At 45.5% G+C, this 19,152-nt stretch overlaps 1 protein-coding gene across 6 annotated transcripts in view; it reads left to right on the top strand.

The window, feature by feature from the left end:
- LOC146786089 (eukaryotic translation initiation factor 4 gamma 1-like) overlaps nt 1-11,776 on the top strand; it is a 582,378-nt gene extending 570,602 nt beyond the window's left edge. For all 6 annotated transcript variants that reach the window (XM_085635562.1, XM_085635561.1, XM_085635558.1 and 3 more), the window contains 2 exons: nt 9,287-9,427; nt 10,546-11,776. In XM_085635562.1, coding sequence (XP_085491688.1) covers nt 9,287-9,427; nt 10,546-10,727 — 323 coding nt within the window. In that variant the 3' untranslated portion in view covers nt 10,728-11,776. The remainder of the gene's footprint in view (nt 1-9,286; nt 9,428-10,545) is intronic.
- Nucleotides 11,777-19,152: the final 7,376 nt, after the last annotated feature.

Raw genomic sequence — 19,152 nt, 5'->3', positions numbered from 1 at the left:
GCACAACATGCCCTACACACTTTAGATGTGAAAAGAGCATTACTTTATTACATAGAAAGGACAAAACCTTTCCGTAAGACAAACCACCTTTTTGTTGCTTTTGCTCCACCACATAAAGGCAATCCCATATCAAAATCAGGTATTGCAAGGTGGATAGTCAAATGCATTCAAATATTCTATGCAAAAGCAAATAGAACATTAACAGTTCCTCCTAGAGCACACTATACACGCAAACTGGGAGCTTCTATGGTATTCTTAGGTAATATACACATAGATGACATATGCAAAGCTGCAACATAGTCTACACCTCACACGTTCACAAAACACTATTGTGTAGATGTGTTAGCAAGACAGCAAGCTAGTGTGGGCCAAGCAGTTTTACGTACACTATTTCAAACAACTGCAACAGCTACCGGTTAGTCACTGCTTTGGGAGTTAACTGCTCTGTAATCAATGCAAAGCATATGATCTACAGCTCATATTCCTCGAACGGAAAATACTTCTTACCCAGTATGCATCTATTCTTGGCATATAAAGCTGTAGAGTCATATGCGCCCACCCGCCTCCCCAGGTACCAATACCTGTTGCAGTAACATCTTACTTAGATACATGCATTCATTGACATCTCCTTTTACTACTCTCACTAACTCCATTATCACCCTCTGCTGGAAAACAATCTAACAATGGAGTCGATGCCTATGCGCACTATTACCGAAAGGAGGAGTCACCGACCTCGTGACTGGAAAGACTTCGAAGAAAAACAATGTGCAAACATTCGGACCCAACACTAGATGGCGATCTATGCACAGCATATGATTCTACAGCTCTATATGCCAAGAACAGATGCATACTGGGTAAGTTTTCCTTTTCTCTGTAGGATAACATTGACTGTTGTTCTTTGAAAAGTGTGAAGTTTAAAAACCTAAAGAAATTCTTTAAAATTGTACTATTTAACAAAAACGCTTTTACTTACCTGTTTACAGGAAATGTCCCAGTGTAGTATCTAGGTATACTACCCTGAGTAAGAAAAGTAATCTAAAATAACTTACCTGGTATTTTACTGAGAAGCCCATTCAAGTCTATGTACTGTATTTACAAAGCATTGCATTTCTCTGCAACAATACTGTAAGTCAAAACAAAGTGCATATACCATTACAATCCATACTGTATTTCAGTCGTATATTTACTGCAAAGTACTTATCACTTACTGTGCCAGTCTTGCTTGGTTCTAGGAAATAAAAACACTAAAAATATTTTTATACAAAAACAATTGGTCTGAAGTTCAGTCTTTGAGCGTGAATTCATTTGCTGACTGAGTGTGTACAACGAATGCTGAATACTGTTCTCTGATAAAGCCTTACTGCTCGACCACACTACCACAAATAGAGAGTAAGGTGCTATCTAATTTTACTTCTGCCTACCTTTGCGGTTCCACTGGACTCTGTGCACACTATACCTCACTTTGGTATAGTATATACAGAGCCAGCTTCCTACATTGGATCAGCAGTGGGATATACAACTTTGCATATGTTGGACTACTTTGTTACCACCTGATCACACAACAGAACTCTTGAATTGTCTTTAGAAGTCTGATTTTTCAAATTGGCATTTTTGCTAAATTACTAAAAGTCTTGCTAGGTCCTTGGTTAAGTCCCTGTAGAATTTTAGAAAAATAAAAAGTCACTTTAACTAGGGTTAGAGGGGTTATAATCTTTTTTTTAACTATGTCTCAAAACAAGAATCCAGCTGTTGGTGAAAATAACCACAATGGCATAGAGGAAATGGTTGAGGAGCTTGACCTCACCCCTTACCTTCACATGTCTTTCAAGGAAGTAAGGTCCCTATGCAAAATTAAAATAATAACCATGGGGTCCCATCCCAACAAACAAAAGCTCCAGGAGCTGTTGGCTGGGTATGCTTAGGACCACCCATCTGAAAATGGTGAAGACCAGTCAGATGAAGAAGAAGAGGAAGAGGATGACCAGGTAACTCAACCTCCCCCACTTCATATGGAGAAAAGGGCCCCAGTGGCCCTGACTCCAAGAATCAACCTCTCAGAACCTATATCCCACACAGACAGGTGGGTCAGGCACTACTGAGGACATTGAGGAAAGCCTCAATAAGGAGGACAGCCTTTTAGCAAGGTTGACCAAGAGATTGGAGCTACAGACCAGGTTGCTGGCTCTAGAGAGAGAGCAGAGATGGGCTTAGCACCCATCAATGGTGGCAGCTATTTACTTAAGGATAAAGAGCAATCTTATGATACTAAAATCCCCAAAGGGATTGCTCCCCAAATATGAAGAGTGGTGATTGGCGATGTCACAAAATGGTTCACAGCCTTTGAGAGGGCTTGTGAAGTGAGAAAGGTGAAGAAGTTACACTGGGGGGGGGGGGGGGGCACTCCTTTGGGAACTGTTCTCTGGTAACTGCAGATACAGACTCCTGACCCTTTTTGGGGCAGATGACCTCCTTATGGTCTTATGACCTCATGAAGAGAACTCTGTTTGAGGGATTTGGACTCAACTGAGGAATATAGAATTGGATTTAGGGGGGATCTCAAAACCAATCCTGGATTGACGTTGTAGACTACTCAGTTGAAACACTAGATGGATGGTTAACTGGACACAATGTGCATGATTTAAATGGACTTTACAAGCTGTTTATAAAAAAACATATTTTAAGTAATTGCACTAATGAAAAGTTACCTCAGCATTTGGTAGACCTAGGTCTAATTTCTCCCCAATAATTGAAAAGAAGGCAGACAACTGGTTCAAGACAAGGGTAACAAAAAGAACCATGGGGGTGACCAAAAGAAAGGGGTTACAAAACCTCCCCAGGGGAAAGGCGGTGAGAATCCTTCTAAAGGGCCCCAAAAACCTGCACGGGGTGGGTCCCAAAACTCTTCCCAGTCCAATAATAGGTACAGGGGAAAGAACTATGATCCTTTAAATGCCTGGGTTAACAACTGTAAGAAGTTGGTACACTTAACTGGAGATGCTGTTTTCCCAAACAAGAAGCCCCCTAGTCCTACTACAGCTACTCCTGGTGTAGCAAGTCTCCAGATGGGATCAACAGTGTGCCAAGAGCAAATCGGGTTGTACACTGAAGCAGTTCTAGTTTCAGAAGGGGAAGTTGAGTTTGCCACTGTAGCTGTGTGGCCACCCAACTTAAAGAAGTATTTACAATACCCTTGGATTAATGGAACTAGGATAGAAGTTCTGAGGGTTACAGGTGCCAGTGTCACTATGGTGAGTGATGCACTGGTTTCCCCTGAGCAATACTTGATTGGAAGAACCTACCCAGTCACCAATGCTGACAGTGTTACCACTAATCATGCAATGGCTATGGTGACATTAGACTGGGGGATGCGGTTACTGGCCTGAAACAGGTAGTGGTCTCTCCAAAGCTACCAGCTGCATGTCTGCTAGGAAATGATCTGGAAACCTCAGCCTGGGCTGAAGTTGAACTGAAAACCCATGCAACAGTGCTGGAAATCCCTGAGATTGTGTGTGTAAAAACAAGAGCACAGAGCGGAAAACAGGGTGAAAAAGAAGTGTTGGAGCCTGAAAGTATGGCCCAACCTTCCAAGAGGAAAGGTAAGGAGACTGGGAAACCAGCTTCTGTACAGCAAAAGGATCAGGATCCCTCTCCTCAGGGAGAGGACTTTGACACCCCAGAGAGAACTGAGCCCATGGAGCTTGACCCTTACCAGGTTGAACTCATAGGCCCAGGGGACCCTCTAGGGAAGAGCTGTGCCTTGGACAGCAGGACTGTCCAACTCTTGAAAGCCTGAGGCAGCAAGCTGCTGCACAGGATATGAGAGAGGTCAGTGGTACCCACAGAGTTTATTGGGCAGAGGGACTACAGTACACTGAGGCCAGAGACCCCAAACCTGGAGCCACTAGGAGAGTGGTAGAGCCTCAGAAGTACAGAGTTCCTCCTAACCTTAGCTCATGACATCCGTCTAGCTGGACATCTGGGCGAAACCAAAACCTGGGAAAGACTAGTTAGCCACTTTTACTGGCCCCAGATGTCTCAGAAGGTGAAGGAGTTTGTCAGCTCCTGTGTCACCTGTCAAGCTAGTGGCAAGAAAGGTAACCACCCAAAGGCCCCCTTGATTCCACTACCAGTGGTTGGGGCTCCCTTTAAAAGGGTAGGTGTGGACATAGTGGGTCCACTTGAACCTCCCACAGCATCAGGAAACAAATTCATTCTAGTGGTTGTGGATCATGCCACTAGGTATCCTGGGGCAATTCCCCTTAGGACTACCACAGCTCCTTCAGTAGCCAAGGCCCTCATTGGTGTCTTCACCAGGGTAGGGTTCCCTAAGGAAGTGGTTTCAGACAGTGGTTTCAACTTCATGTCTGCTTACGTCAAACACATGTGGAAAGAGTGTGGAGTGCAGTACAAGTTTACTACACCCTATCACCCACAAACCAATAGCCTTGTTTAGAGATTCAACAAGACATTGAAAGGCATGATTATGGGGCTCCCTGAAAAACTCAAAAGGAGATGGGATGTCCTCTAACCATGCTTGCTTTTTGCTTAGAGAGGTGCCACAGAAGGAAGTATTGTTTTCCCCTTTGAACTTCTGTTTGGCCATGCTGTTGAAGGGACCACTCTTTCTCGTAAAAGAGGGTTGGGAGAAGCCTCTCCAATTACCCAAACCAGATATTGGGGACTATGTGCTTGGCCTAAGGTCCAGAATGGCTGAGTACATGGAAAAAGCATCCAAACATCTTGAGGCCAGCCAGGAGCTTCAGAAGCACTGGTACGACCAAAAAGCTGCACTGGTAGAATTTCAACCTGGGCAGCAGGTGTGGGTTTTGGAGCCAGTGGCACCAAGGGCTCTCCAGGACAGATGGAGTGGCCCTTACCCTATCCTAGAACAAAAGAGTGAGGTCACCTACTTGGTTGACCTGGACACAAGCAGGACACCCAAAAGGGTTATCCATGTGAACCGCCTTGAGCTCTTCCATGACAGGGCTGCCATCACCATGCTGATGGTGACTGATGAGGATCCGGAGGCAGAGTGAACCTCTCCCTGACCTCCTCTCATACAGCCCAAAAGATGGGTCAGTGGATGGAGTTGTCTTTTCAGACACCTTCTTTGCCCAACAGCAGACAAACTGGTGTACCCATGATGTGGACACTGGTGACAGTTCACCTGCCAAAAACAAAATCTATCGCCAGTCTGGTCAAGTCAAGGAGAGTGTCAGAGCTGAAGTCAGCAAGATGCTGCAGTTAAGGGTTATTGAACCCTCTGAGAGCCCCTGGGCTAGCCCAGTGGTTCTGGTCCCCAAACCTCATCTACAGGGTGGAAACAGAGAAACGAGGTTCTGTGTGAACTATAGAGGGCTCAACTCTGTCACCAAGACAGATGCTCACCCCATCCCAAGAGCAGATGAACTGATGTATAAATTGGGTGCAGCTAAGTTTCTAAGTACCTTTGACTTAACTGTAGGGTACTGGTAAATTGGCATGGTCCCGGGGCAAAAGAATAGACAGCATTCTCCACACCTGATGGGTATTATCAGTTATGCCCTTTGGTTTGAAGAATGCCCCTGCCACCTTCCAGAGGTTGGTGAATCAAGTCCTTGCTGGATTGGAGTCCTTTAGTGCAGCGTATCTAGATGATATTGCTGTCTTTAGCTCCACCTGGCAGGATCACCTGATCCACCTTGGGAACGTTTTAAAAGCCCTGCAAACTGCAAGCCTTAATATCAAGTCATCCAAATGCCAGATAGGGCAGGGAACTGTGGTGTACTTGGGCCACCTTGTTGGTAGAGGCCAGGTACAACCCTTACAGCCCAAGATCCAGGCCATCCTGAACTGGGCAGCTCTAACAACCCAGACCCAAGTCAGGGCATTTCTTGGCTTGACAGGGTACTACAGGAGGTTTGTGAAGGGGGATATGGGTCCATTGTGGTGCCCCTCACAGAACTCACCTCCAAGAAGATGCACAAAAAGGTAAAGTGGAAGGTTATTTGTCAAAAGGCTTTTGACACCCTGAAAGAGGCTAAGTGCTCAGCACCAATTCTCAAAGCTCCAGACTATGCCAAGCAGTTCATTGTGCAGACTGATGCCTGTGAGCTAGGGATAGGAGTGGTCCTATCCCAGACCAATGATGAAGGCCAAACCCACTTGTAGCTTTTATAAGCAGGCAGCTTCTCCCAAGGGAGCAGCGTTGGAGTGCCATTGAGAGGGAGGCCTTTGCTGTGGTTTGGTCCCTGAAGAAGCTGAAACCATACTTGTTTGGTACTCACTTCCTAGTTCAAACTGATCACAGACCTCTCAGATGGCTAATGCAGATAAAAGGTGAAAATCCTAAACTGTTGAGGTGGTCCATCTCCCTACAGGAAATGGACATTATAGTGGAATACAGACCTGGGACGGCCCATGCGAATGCAGATGGACTTTCCAGGTCCTTCCACTTAGAAAATGAAGATTCTCTAGGGAAAGGTTAGTCTCATCCTCTTTCGTTTGGGGGGCAGGGGGTTGTGTGAGAAAGTGCCTTCTTTCTGCATTGTTGCCCCCACTTTTTGCTGAATTGCTGATGTGCTTTGAGTGTGCCCTGGGCTCCTGCTAATCCGGTACCCAGGGCCTATGTTCTTTCCCTAAAACTGCATTGAAAACAAAACCCAATTGGCATCTCTGGCCACAGGTCAGCCCCTGGTAAATGGTACAGCAGGTACCCAGGGCACTGTGACCGGGGAAAGCCTCTAAGGGCTGCAGCACTTACTGTGCCACCCTTAGAGTTCCTGTACCTTTACACTAACACACTGCCTTTGCAGGCTGCGTGTTTTGGTGCAGAACAAAGAAAAGAGTCGACATGGCACACATCCCTGTGTGCCATGCCTACAAACCACTGCCCTGGCATGGATCAGCCACCCCTCTAGCTGGGTGCCCTATACCAGTGGTGAGGGTACAGGTGCATGAGCCCTGTACCCCTACAGTGTCTAAGTCCATTCTTAGACATTGTAAGTGCAGTGCTGCCATAAAGAGTATATGGTGCTGAGAGTTTGTCATTACGAATTCCACAGCACCACAATGGCTACACTGAAAACAGAGAAGTTTGGTATCAAACGTCTCAGCACATTAAACCCACACTGATGCCAGTGTGGGATTTATTGAAAAATGCACACAGAGGGCATCTTAGAGATGCCCCCTGAAAAACGACCTACCACTAGCGTCCAGGCTGAGTGGCTACTTTCAGCTGCCACCACCAGACATGTTTCTAGACCCCTGGGTCGAGAGCCTGCTGCTCTCGGGGGCCTGAAACAATGCACATCCTGGGATGATGTACCAAGCCTCCTTCCCCAGGATGGGCAGGGTCCACGAAGGGGAAGCTTCAAAAGGCATGCCACCTTTGTGAGCTTCCCCAGGCCACTTGCTTTCAGCAACTGGTCCCCACTGGTTCCGACCCCTACTTTGGGTGCGAAAAACAAGTGAGGAAGAGAGGTGTGCCCACCTCTGCCAACTCCACCCTTCAGGTGGGGGAGGCGAAGTGAAGCCCAACTGTCCCCGCCATCTTGCAGATGGGGGGACCCAGCCAACCAGAGTGAGGCATATGCCCTCCTCCCACTGGAGTGTGGCATAATAGGGCGTGCACCCACCCCAAGGAAGGGATCCATTGGTCCCAACCTTTACTTACCTGGAAAGCCTCTAAATCTAGTATTTATGGGGTACCTCAGACAAACCAGAACAAGAAAAGAAGGACCTAACAGCCATGCCGAAGCTAAGAAGAGGACGCCCACTGACTTGACCCCAGCTCTACCGGCCTGTCCCCACCTCGACCTGCAGAAGCAAAACTCTGGTTTGTTCTGCAGCCAGCAGCCTCAAGAACCCCGAGGACCTGCCCTGCCTTTGAAAGAAGACTGTCTCCAGTGAACACCGGATTTGTTCACCCACCGGCAAGGTCTGAGTCTACGCCCAGACGCCGAGTTCGAGTGGCCCAACACCAAGAGGAGGTCTTCCCGGCAATCCTGACCTGAGATCTGGTGACCCCTGACCTGCCTCAAGCCTCCAGCCGACACCTGCAGCCTTGAACTGGAAGGTCCCACCAACCGCAACCAGGAGCTGGTAAGAAGATCCGACCCAAAAAGGCAGCCCTGCACCCAATGCCCCACGGCCTTTGGTGGTCCAACTGACAGTGCCTAACCAACCCCCAGCATCCCAACTTACCTCTCCAAGTGGTGGTCACACCCAGAAGACCTTCGTCCCCGAGTCTGCAGTGAGTTTGCAAACCGGAGACTCCCCATTGAAAGCTACAGGGCGGCTGACGACAAAATAGCACTCTGCACCCGGCCTCCCCAGTGCCGCTGAGGGTGCACCTTTTGTGCTGGCTTTAATCCCCATTTGCCCTGAGCTTAAGTCCAGGAGCTTTGCTCCCACAACCCAGTGGCCTGCTTGTAAGCAGCCACCAACCGGAGGCCCCCTATCCCCCATTGGATAATCTACTTGACTTTCTACTAAAAACCCAATACAAAGTATATGTACAGTATATCAAAAGCATTTAATTACTAGTAGCTCTACTGTTATCAAATCAAAGTGCATATTCAATTGCAATTCAAACTGTTTACAAACTGCATTACTACTGTAAAGTATGTATTGCTTACCTGTGCCAGGCTTGCTTGGTTCTAGAAAATAAAATAACTAAAAGAATATTTTTATACAAAACCAATTGGTCTGAGGTTCAGCCTTTGAGTGGGTGATATAATTTGCTGTATGTGTGTACAACAAATGCTTAACACTACCCTCTGATACAGCCTTACTGCTCGACCACACTACCACTAATAGAGAGTAAGGTGCTAACTACTTTTACCTCTGCCTACCTTTGGGGTTCCACTGGACTCTGTGCGCACTAAACCTCACTTTAGTATGGTATGTACAGAGCCAGCTTGAATGCTGCTCTCTACAAGAATCCCCAAATCATGAAGGGCGCCCAGATTCAGCGATCCCTTTGAAACCATATATGGTGTGAATGTGCTAAGTAAATGATCTTAGCATAATAAAATCAGAAATAGCAGTAGGAAAACGAAAATATTCATGTACAAAACATCTGTTTTTGTAATGTATCCTGTCATGTAGCCATTATTTTACAGAACTTAGTCCATTAAAAGCTCTTTGAGGTTGCAAGATCAATTGACCACTGCTCAGACATTCTGAGATGTTAATATTTCTTGTTGATTGTTTAGCTCTGGTTACCTAATTCAGTATGGTACAAATCAAGACGACTTTGGTGCTTCACTCATGCGTGGTGAATAAACAAAATTCCTCCTTTCAGTTGAGAATCCGTACCGGGTGGACATTGCTGTGATTAGGAGCCGAGCCAAGCTTCTTCAGAAGTACTTCAGCGACGAACAGAAAGAGTTACAAGCCCTGTACGCCTTACAAGCCCTAGTCAGCAAACTTGATCAGCCACCAAGTAAGGACGTTAAACTATTGACCAGTGTGATTAAATTGCATTTAGTCTCGTCCCTTCCGTCAAATGATTGTCTCCTATAGGACTATACAACCAGATGTCTTTGTTTACAGTTGCTATGCTTCCTTTTCCAGACTGGCTTCGTGTACCTCTTCACATTTTTTCCTTCACCTGTTTCCTGGGGGTGGGTAATTGGAGAATATATATATATATAAGATTTTTTGAGTAGATTCCTGTTAATTTGTATTTTGAATGCATATGATAAGAGTTTTCTATTCCCCGGCTCCTTTAGGGGCATATTATCAAGAAACGGCATTAAAATTATCGCCGCTTTAGTGGCAGAAAACTGCAGCTAAAGCGTCGAAAATGGGCTTGATAATATGCCCTTAAGAATTCCCATAGAAGCCCATGTTCTGGTGTCAACATGGGATTCTATTGGAATTCTCCAGGGCATATTATCAAGCCCATTATCGCTGCTTTAGCGGCATTTTTCTGCCAATAAACCGGCGATAATGTTAACGCCGTGCTTGATAATATGCCCCTTAGTTCTTTGCCTTTTGAATTTGTGGTTAGAAGTTCTCAAATCTAAAAGAGCCTTGCTGATTATTACCTGAAGGTTGTTTTTCAATTACTTTAAGATTTCCTTTTCCATGGTGTTTCACCATTGCCTTCAGTTTACGTTTGGCGCAGGTAGATCTTCATTTGTTGTCTAGCATTGTAACTTTTACAAAATAAGATCAAAAAAATGTTGTGTATTGGGGCATTAGCTCTAGAAGCTATCCCTTTAATGCCTTCTTTTTGCAGGGTGTCTTGGTGATTTCAGTTTGGACTGATCCACAAGACATCTCAATACCAGCTTTACATTCCTTCATGAGAGGCCATTAAATGACCATTTTGTACTGACGTTTTTTACATTGGCCTTGCAGGAGGAGAAGGCATTGAACAATTGGGTGTTAAATTTTCATCTGTGAATTAAGATTTTTTTTAATATGCTCATTCAGAAATTTGCCCATTTATACGTTCTCATAACAATGAGTTTTTGTATCACAGATAAAGCAGGCACTGTTTCACCTGCCTCTCCAGTCCTTGCACTCAGTAACACCATGCTTTTCTTTCTGTAGATCTTCTACGAATGTTCTTTGATGCTTTGTATGATGAAGACGTCATTAAGAATGAAGCCTTCTACAAATGGGAGTCTAGCAAGGACCCAGCTGAGCAACAGGGCAAAGGCTTAGCACTCAAATCCGTCAAAGCTTTTTTCACGTGGTTGCGAGAAGACGACGACGAGTCGGACAATAACTGAACCTGGCTCAGTCATGGGGCGGAGTCACCAAACTGACTTTTTTTTCACTTGACTGATTTGCATTACGAAGAATGGAATAAAACTTCACCCAACCCCCACGGGAGATTGACGAGAGAGAGGGGATACACTATCCTGCGTTTATGGAGGTGTGGAGTAGACTTGAACTCATGGGAATGGTGTTGGATTGTCAACGCCCCCCTCCATTTTCAACACTTTATTTTGTTTTCGTTCTTTTTTGGAAGCCTGTATTGGTTTGTGGCTAAATAAACGGAGTACTTGAGGAGTGCGGGACTGTAAAGACTCAATTCAGGCCAACTCACCTATGGCAACTCAGATTAATTTCTGAAGCGCTCTGCACACCATAGAAATGCTTAGCGCTCTGAAAGGAAAAAAAACACACAAAAAAATCGCCGTTATTGGGGGTAAGGCGTGGAACTTTGTACCTTCCCTGTTGCTGAAATAGAAATATATATATACACATATATACACACACACATATATAAAATTGTTACAAAATTTTGTTTGGTTTGGACCCCATTAATTATTTTTTTCCTGAAGGGGTTTGTATAGCTGGACAGGAAGTTCAAACCTTGTTATGGATTATTATGAAAAACATTTTTTTTTAAATCAAAGCTTAATAAAATGTTGACTCAGAGCAGAACTTTCAGCGGCCTTACGGAGGTTCTGCTATATTGGTGGGATTTCTTTTAACAGTTCTGTAAATAAATGAAAGGGCGGGGGTATATATATTTTTCTTCTCCAGATTTTGCTAATATTATGCGCCATGTTTTACTGCAATTTGCATTAAGAGACACAATCATATAGCTGCCTCTACATGTCTTCTGCAAGGGAGCGCCAAAGTGGTTTCTTTGCACCCAACATGTTTATGTAGATGCTTGTAATTCTTAAATCCAAACAACCAAGGATCTAGTGCTGTTAGTGAAATCTGTAAATACTTTTTTGCTTTCTTTATTAAGTATTTAATTGAAGATTCAAAACTAAAAGCATCTTTTCACCTAAACTGGAAATAAAAGAACATTGCAAAACAATGTGATGCTGATGTGCAGAATTCAAATGTTGGCAGGGTGACTATTAGGAATTGGACTTTCTCTCATGTTAACCCCTTCGCTGCTAGGCCTTTTCCCCTCCTGTGCTAAGCCTTTTTTGGGCTATTTGGGGTAGTGCGCGCTTAGGCCCCTGTAACATTTTGACCACAGTAGGTATCCACGCCAAATTTGCGTCCTTTTCTTCCAACATCATGCGGATTCTAAAGGTACCCAGGGTTTGTGGATTCTCCTAGAGGGTTCCCAGAAATTAGTCAAAATACAGCAAAATTTAGTTTTTTTTGTGAAAAATGGGGAAAAGTGGCTGCAAATGAAAGCGTCTGGGTTTTTCTCTGCAAATGATATCAAAAAAGGGTTTGTGGGGCTGAAATCACCATTTCTCCAGCTTTTAGGGAATTACAGATTTTTGTCAGAAATCCAACATTTTTTACACAGTTTTGACATTTTTCTGGGACATACCCTATTTTTGCTATTTTTTTGTGCTTTCAACCTCCTTCCAGATAATGGTAGAAATGGGTAGAAAAGCAATAATGGATCCTGGAAAGCTATACATTTTTGAAAAGTAAACAAAATTCTGAATTCAGCAAGGAGTCATTTGTGTAGATCCATCAAGGTTTCTTTATAGAAACTAACAGTTAAATATAGGAAAAATTAAAAATGTGTTGAAAAAAGTAGCCTTTTGAGTCAACGTTTTCACCTGTAACTTCTTCTAATTATGACATCTCTTTGAAAGCAATGTACCGTTACATCTGGTGGACCTTCCTGGTTGTGGGGATATATAGGACTTGTACATCAAGAGCCCAACGAACCCAGAGTAAAAAACTGAGCAGCATTTTGTAATGTTTTTTTTTTTGTTCCGGGTATATAGCAATTATTGTGTGAAAATGTATACATGGAAAAATTGGTATGAAAGACACCTATGTATTTCTGAAATGGGAACAATTTACAGAATTTAGAAACAGTGCATATTTGCACATTTTCGAAATTGGGAATACTCATACTTGCATGACAATTATTGGTCATTTTTCAAAAAGACTTTTACACAATGTCTTTCATTTGGAAGGGAGAAATGCATCAAAAGTCAATAGGTAATAACAGTTGCTTTACAAATCTGAACTACCCTAAGTCTCCCGATAAAAATGGTACCTCACTTGTGTGGGTAGGCATAGTGCCCACGACAGGAAGTGGCTCAAAACCTAAGGTGAACACACCACATTTTCACACTGAAAATTTACACATTTTTTGCGAAGAGTCTAGCTGTAGTTTTTGAACCCTAGCTCTGCCGGCACCTAAGGAAACCTAGCAAACCTATACATTTTTGAAAACTAGACACCCAGGGGAATCCAGGATGGGGTGACTTGACTGCCTCCCACCATGATCTGTTACCCAGAACCCCTTGCAAACCTAAAAATTGACAAAAAAACACTTTTTCCCCACATTTCTGTGGTGGAAAGTTCTGGAATCTGCGTGGATCCATAAATTTCCACCCACCCCGCGTTCCCCAAAGTCCTACGAGAAAAATGGTACCTCACTTGTGGGGGTCGGCCTAGTGCCCGCGACAGGAAACGGCGCAAAATGCAACGTGGTCACACCTCAATTTTGCAGTGAAAAATGACCCTTTTTTGGCAAAGTGCCTAGCTGTAGTTTTTGAACCCTAGCCCTGGCGGCACCTAGAGAAACCTAGCAAACCTATATATTTTTGAAAACTAGACACCCAGGGGAATCCAGGATGGGGTGACTTGACTGCCTCCCACCATGGTCTGTTACCCGGAATCCCTTGCAAACGTAAAAAATGGACAAAAAAAACACATTTTCCCCACATTTCTGTGATGGAAAGTTCTGGAATCTGCGTGGATCCACAAATTTCCACCCACCCCGCGTTCCCCAAAGTCCTACAAGAAAAATGGTACCTCACTTGTGCGGGTCGGCCTAGTGCCCGCGACAGGACACGGCGCAAAACGCAACGTGGTCACACCTCAATTTTGCAGTGAAAAATGACCCTTTTTCGGCAAAGTGCCTAGCTGTAGTTTTTGAATCCTAGCCCTGCCGGCACCTAGGGAAACCTAGCAAACCTATATATTTTTGAAAACTAGACACCCAGGGGAATACAGGATGGGGTGACTTGAGTGCCTCCCACCATGGTCTGTTACCCAGAATCCCTTGCAAACGTAAAAAATTGACCAAAAAAAACACATTTTCTCCACATTTCTGTGATGGAAAGTTCTGGAATCTGCGTGGATCCACAAATTTCCACCCACCCCGCGTTCCCCAAAGTCCTATGAGAAAAATGGTACCTCACTTGTGCGGGTCGGCCTAGTGCCCGCGGCAGGAAACGGCGCAAAACGCAACGTGGTCACACCTCAATTTTTCAGTGAAAAATGACCCTTTTTTTGGCAAAGTGCCTAGCTGTAGTTTTTGAACCCTAGCCCTGCCGGCACCTAGGGAAACCTAGCAAATCTATATATTTTTGAAAACTAGACACCCAGGGGAATCCAGGATGGGGTGACTTGAGTGCCTCCCACCATGGTCTGTTACCCAGAATCCCTTGCAAACGTAAAAAATTGACAAAAAAAACACATTTTCCCCACATTTCTGTGATGGAAAGTTCTGGAATCTGCGTGGATCCACAAATTTCCACCCACACCGCGTTCCCCAAAGTCCTACGAGAAAAATGGTACCTCACTTGTGCGGGTCGGCCTAGTGCCCGCGACAGGAAACGGCGCAAAACGCAACGTGGTCACACCTCAATTTTGCAGTGAAAAATGACCCTTTTTTGGCAAAGTGCCTAGCTGTAGTTTTTGAACCCTACTTCTGCCGGCACATAGGGAAACCTACCAAACCCACGCATTTCTGAAAACTAGACACCCGGCGGCTTCCAGGGAGGTATGGCTTGCGTGGATCCCCCAACGTTTCCTTACCCAGATTCCCCTGCAAACCTCAATTTTAGCTGAAAAAAATCACTTTTTTCACACATTTTGGAGTGGGAAAGTTGTGGCATCACCGGGCTCACACAAATTTACCACCACCCAGCGTTCCCCCAGGTCTCCCGGTAAAAACTTTCCCACACCAAAATGTGTGAAAAAAGTGATTTTTTCAGCTAAAATTGAGGTTTGCAGGGGATTCTGGGTAAGGAAACGTTGGGGGATCCACGCAAGCCATACCTCCCTGGAAGCCGCCGGGTGTCTAGTTTTCAGAAATGCGTGGGTTTGGTAGGTTTCCCTAAATGGCCGCCGAGCACCGGGCCAAAAACCCAAGTGACCCCCCTTGCAAAACCAGGTGGTTTTGCGATAGGGCATTTTGATGCCGCCTCACTACGTTTTGGGCCCTTGCCTGCCGCGGGTACTTGGGCCTCCCACACAAGTGAGGCACCATTTTTACCGGGAGACCTGGGGGAACGCTGGGTGGTGGTAAATTTGTGTGAGCCCGGTGATGCCACAACTTTCCCACACCAAAATGTGTGAAAAAGGTGATTTGTTTCAGCTAAAATTGAGGTTTGCAGGGGATTCTGGGTAAGGAAACGTTGGGGGATCCACGCAAGCCATACCTCCCTGGAAGCCGCCGGGTGTCTAGTTTTCAGAAATGCGTGGGTTTGGTAGGTTTCCCTAGATGCCGCCGAGCACCGGGCCAAAAACCCAAGTGACCCCCCTTGCAAAACCAGGTGGTTTTGTGATAGGCCATTTTGATGTCGCCTCACTACGTTTTGGGCCCTTGCCTGCCGCGGGTACTTGGGCCTCCCACACAAGTGAGGCACCATTTTTATAGGGAGACCTGGGGGAACGCTGGGTGGTGGTACATTTGTGTGAGCCCAGTGATGCCACAACTTTCCCACACCAAAATGTGTGAAAAAGTGATTTTTTCAGCTAAAATTGAGGTTTGCAGGGGATTCTGGTTAAGGAAACGTTGGGGGATCCACGCAAGCCATACCTCCCTGGAAGCCGCCGGGTGTCTAGTTTTCAGAAATGTGTGGGTTTGGTAGGTTTCCTTAGATGGCCGCCGAGCACCGGGTCAAAAACCAAAGTGACCCCCTTGCAAAACCAGATTGTTTAAACATAACTATTGCTTTGTTCCTACAGCGTGAGAATTTTGGAACAATATTGCAATGAAAATGTGGCAGACATTTTGAGGTTTGCAGGACATTGGGGATAAAAAAACTTTTTGAATTCACAAGAGAGACATCACCATGAACTCCCATGGGTTTTCGACAATATCTACAGTTGGTGGGTTATTCTTACATGGAAAGTACACCTTGGCAGAGAAACTAAAGACAAAGATTCCTGCACAACCATCTATTCCTCAAACACACACACATACTGGTTGGATTTGGCACGAGGGCGAGTCATGGTTCAGTGTATTAAATTTTATTAACAAGAGATTTCACAAAAATGAAATGCACTGTCAATAATTAAATTCACAAAAAACCAAACCAATGACTCGCAGCTCGTGAGCTGTAATGCCACGTCAAGGCACCAACCACTTTACAGGCCATTCACACACCTTTCATACGTGATACAAACAAGACCATTCGCACCACCAGGCACAAAAGCAACACATTACAAAATTCACAAAAAGGGACAAGGTACACCCTGCTTCAGAAAGACAAATATTACTGCACAGCCATCTAATCCTCAAGCACACACACATACTGGTTGGATTTGGCACGAGGGTGAGTGATGGTTCAGTAGATACAATTGTATTAGCAAGTGATTTCACAAAAATGAAATGCACTGTTAATAATTGAAAGGGCGAGAAACTGAACCATTGACTCACAGCTCGTGAGCTGTAAAGCCACGACAAGGCACCAACCTCTTTACAGGCCATTCATACACCTTTCATACGTGTGAGACATACAAAACCATTCACACCGCCAGCCGCCGGCCCATCACATAACAAAACTCACACCAGCACACAGCGCCATTCAAGGGCCCATCACTTTCACATGCCCACAATCCTGACACAGCAACTACACAGGCTGATGGATTGCGTGGAGTGGCACTCAGCTAGCAGTGTGTGTAGTGACCAGCAGAAAGTCACTACTCACACACAGCCAGCCGAGCGCCAGTCCACACACACCGCTAGCCAAACACCAGTCCACGCACACCGCTAGCCAAGCGCCAGTCCAGGCACACCGCCAGCCAATCGCCAGTCCAGGCCCACCGGCAGCCAATCGCCAATCCACGCACACCGCCAGCCAAGCTCCAGTCCACTGACACCACCAGCCAAGCACCAGTCCGCACACACCACCAGTCCACGCACACCGCCAGCCAAGTACCAGTCCACGCACACCGCCAGCCAAGCACCATTCCACGCACACCGCCAGCCAAGCTCCAGTCCACGCACACCACCAGCCAAGCACCAGTCCACGCACACCGCCAGTCCATGCACACCGCCAGTCCACGCACACCGCCAGTCCACGCACACCGCCAGCCAAACACCATTCCACGCACACCACCAACCAAGTGCCAGTCCACACACACCAACAGCCAAGCACCAGCCTACACACACCGCCATCACATTTAGGATTTTTTTAGAAAAAAATAAAAACACAAACAAATCGCAAATAGATACAAATCTTCAAACACAAAATCAGCAACTAAATACATTGCACTAACACCAACCTTGAAACGGAATCAAATTTTCCAAAGAATACAGACCAGGCAGTTCACTTTACCACTCATGAATGCTCCCAAAAATGATTTTGCGTGTGGTACGCTCTAAAACAAGCAGGGACACACAGTCCAGGTTGAGAAGGACAGTCGGGGCAGTACATACGACTCTCCTTCCGCGTACCTCTTCGTCAACAGACTCTACATCTCCTACTGGGAAAATCTTTTGAGGGTGTGGGAGGAATGTGATCAGGAAAGTGGCGATCTCTCAATCTAGCAACATCCTCCACCACTCCAACTTTAGGAGCACTTGCCTGTTCCACTACAACAAGTCTGCCTATTACAGACTCCTGAAACTTAGCAAAAGTCATCTTTGACTCAGGGCATGAATCCTGGAACACAACAAAAGCATTAAACATTGCCAAGTGGAAAAGATGGATAGCCAACTTCTTGTACCAAATGTAAGCCTTACGAAGAGCAGTGTAAGGTTCCAACCTCTGATCTACTCTGTCAACACCACCCATGTGCCTATTATAGTCTAAAATGCACACAGGTTTGCGCGCTTCAGCGACCTGACCCCAAACAGTCACAGGTGCAGTGCTTTCATCATGGATGGTAGTCAGTATGTAGACATCTCTCCTGTCTGAAAACTTCACAGCAAGAAGCTCCTCGCAACGCACTGCACTGTCCCCGCACAAACTTTTGACAAACAAGTTCTTTCGGGAAACCTTTACGGTTAGAGCGGATTGTGCCACAAGCAAGAGTGTCCACTTTGGCCAATTCCCTGAACAACCGCACACCAGTGTAGAAGTTATCTACATATAAATGGTGGTCTTTGTTAAAAAATCCTCTACCAAGTTCCCAAACAATTTTCTCAGTCACTCCAAAAGTGGACGGACAACCAGGGAGGTTAATCCTGGATTCCTTACTGGTGTACACCCTGAAATTAGAGACATATCCAGTCCTACTGTCACACAGCATAAACAGCTTTATTCCATAGCGTGCCCTCTTACTAGGAATGTATTGCCTAAAAACCAAGCGGCCCTTGAACAACACCAAAGACTCATCCACTGCAATTTCTTTCGCAGGAGCATAAATCTCAGAAAATCGATCAACAAAGTGATCAAGGACAGGCCTAATCTTAAAAAGACGGTCACACTCAGGGTGATCTTGTGGCAACGCTAAACCATTATCAACAAAATGCATCATCCGAAGTAGAAGCAAATACCTGTCACGACTCATGACTGCCGGAAAAATAGACGTTGCCATCAAGGGACTGCTAGACCAATATGAAGACATTGATGGCTTCCTTAGCAAGCCCATCAAAAAAGTTAAACCCAAGAACTTCTTCATCTCTTCAAGATTTGTGGGAGTCCACCGGGTAGCTCTAGAGTGTGGCTTAAGACTGGCACTGTTGTCCCTCAAAAACTGTTCGGCATACAAATTAGTCTGCTCAACAATCTCTGCCAAAAACACATCGTCCATAAACAACTGAAAAAAATGTATCGGCAACAAGTTTTCAGTACTCACTCTACACCCTGGAACACCAGTAAACTCTGGCAATGCCGGCTGCACCATGCCAGGGGCAACCCAGAGGTCATCACTTTCAAAGGGAAGCCTTGCAGCCCCAGCCTGCAGCCCAGATGCCTCTTGCCGCACTACACCAACGGGAAGCCTTGCAGCCACAGGCTGCAGCCCAGAAGCCTCTTGCCGCACTACACCAACGGGAAGCCTTGATGCCTCTTGCCGCACTATCGG

Source organism: Triturus cristatus, chromosome 11 (assembly GCF_964204655.1).
Source record: "Triturus cristatus chromosome 11, aTriCri1.1, whole genome shotgun sequence".
NCBI classification, from domain to species: domain Eukaryota; kingdom Metazoa; phylum Chordata; class Amphibia; order Caudata; family Salamandridae; genus Triturus; species Triturus cristatus.
The sequence above is the reverse complement of the archived record's forward strand: the minus strand, read 5'-3'. Positions and strand labels throughout refer to the sequence as shown.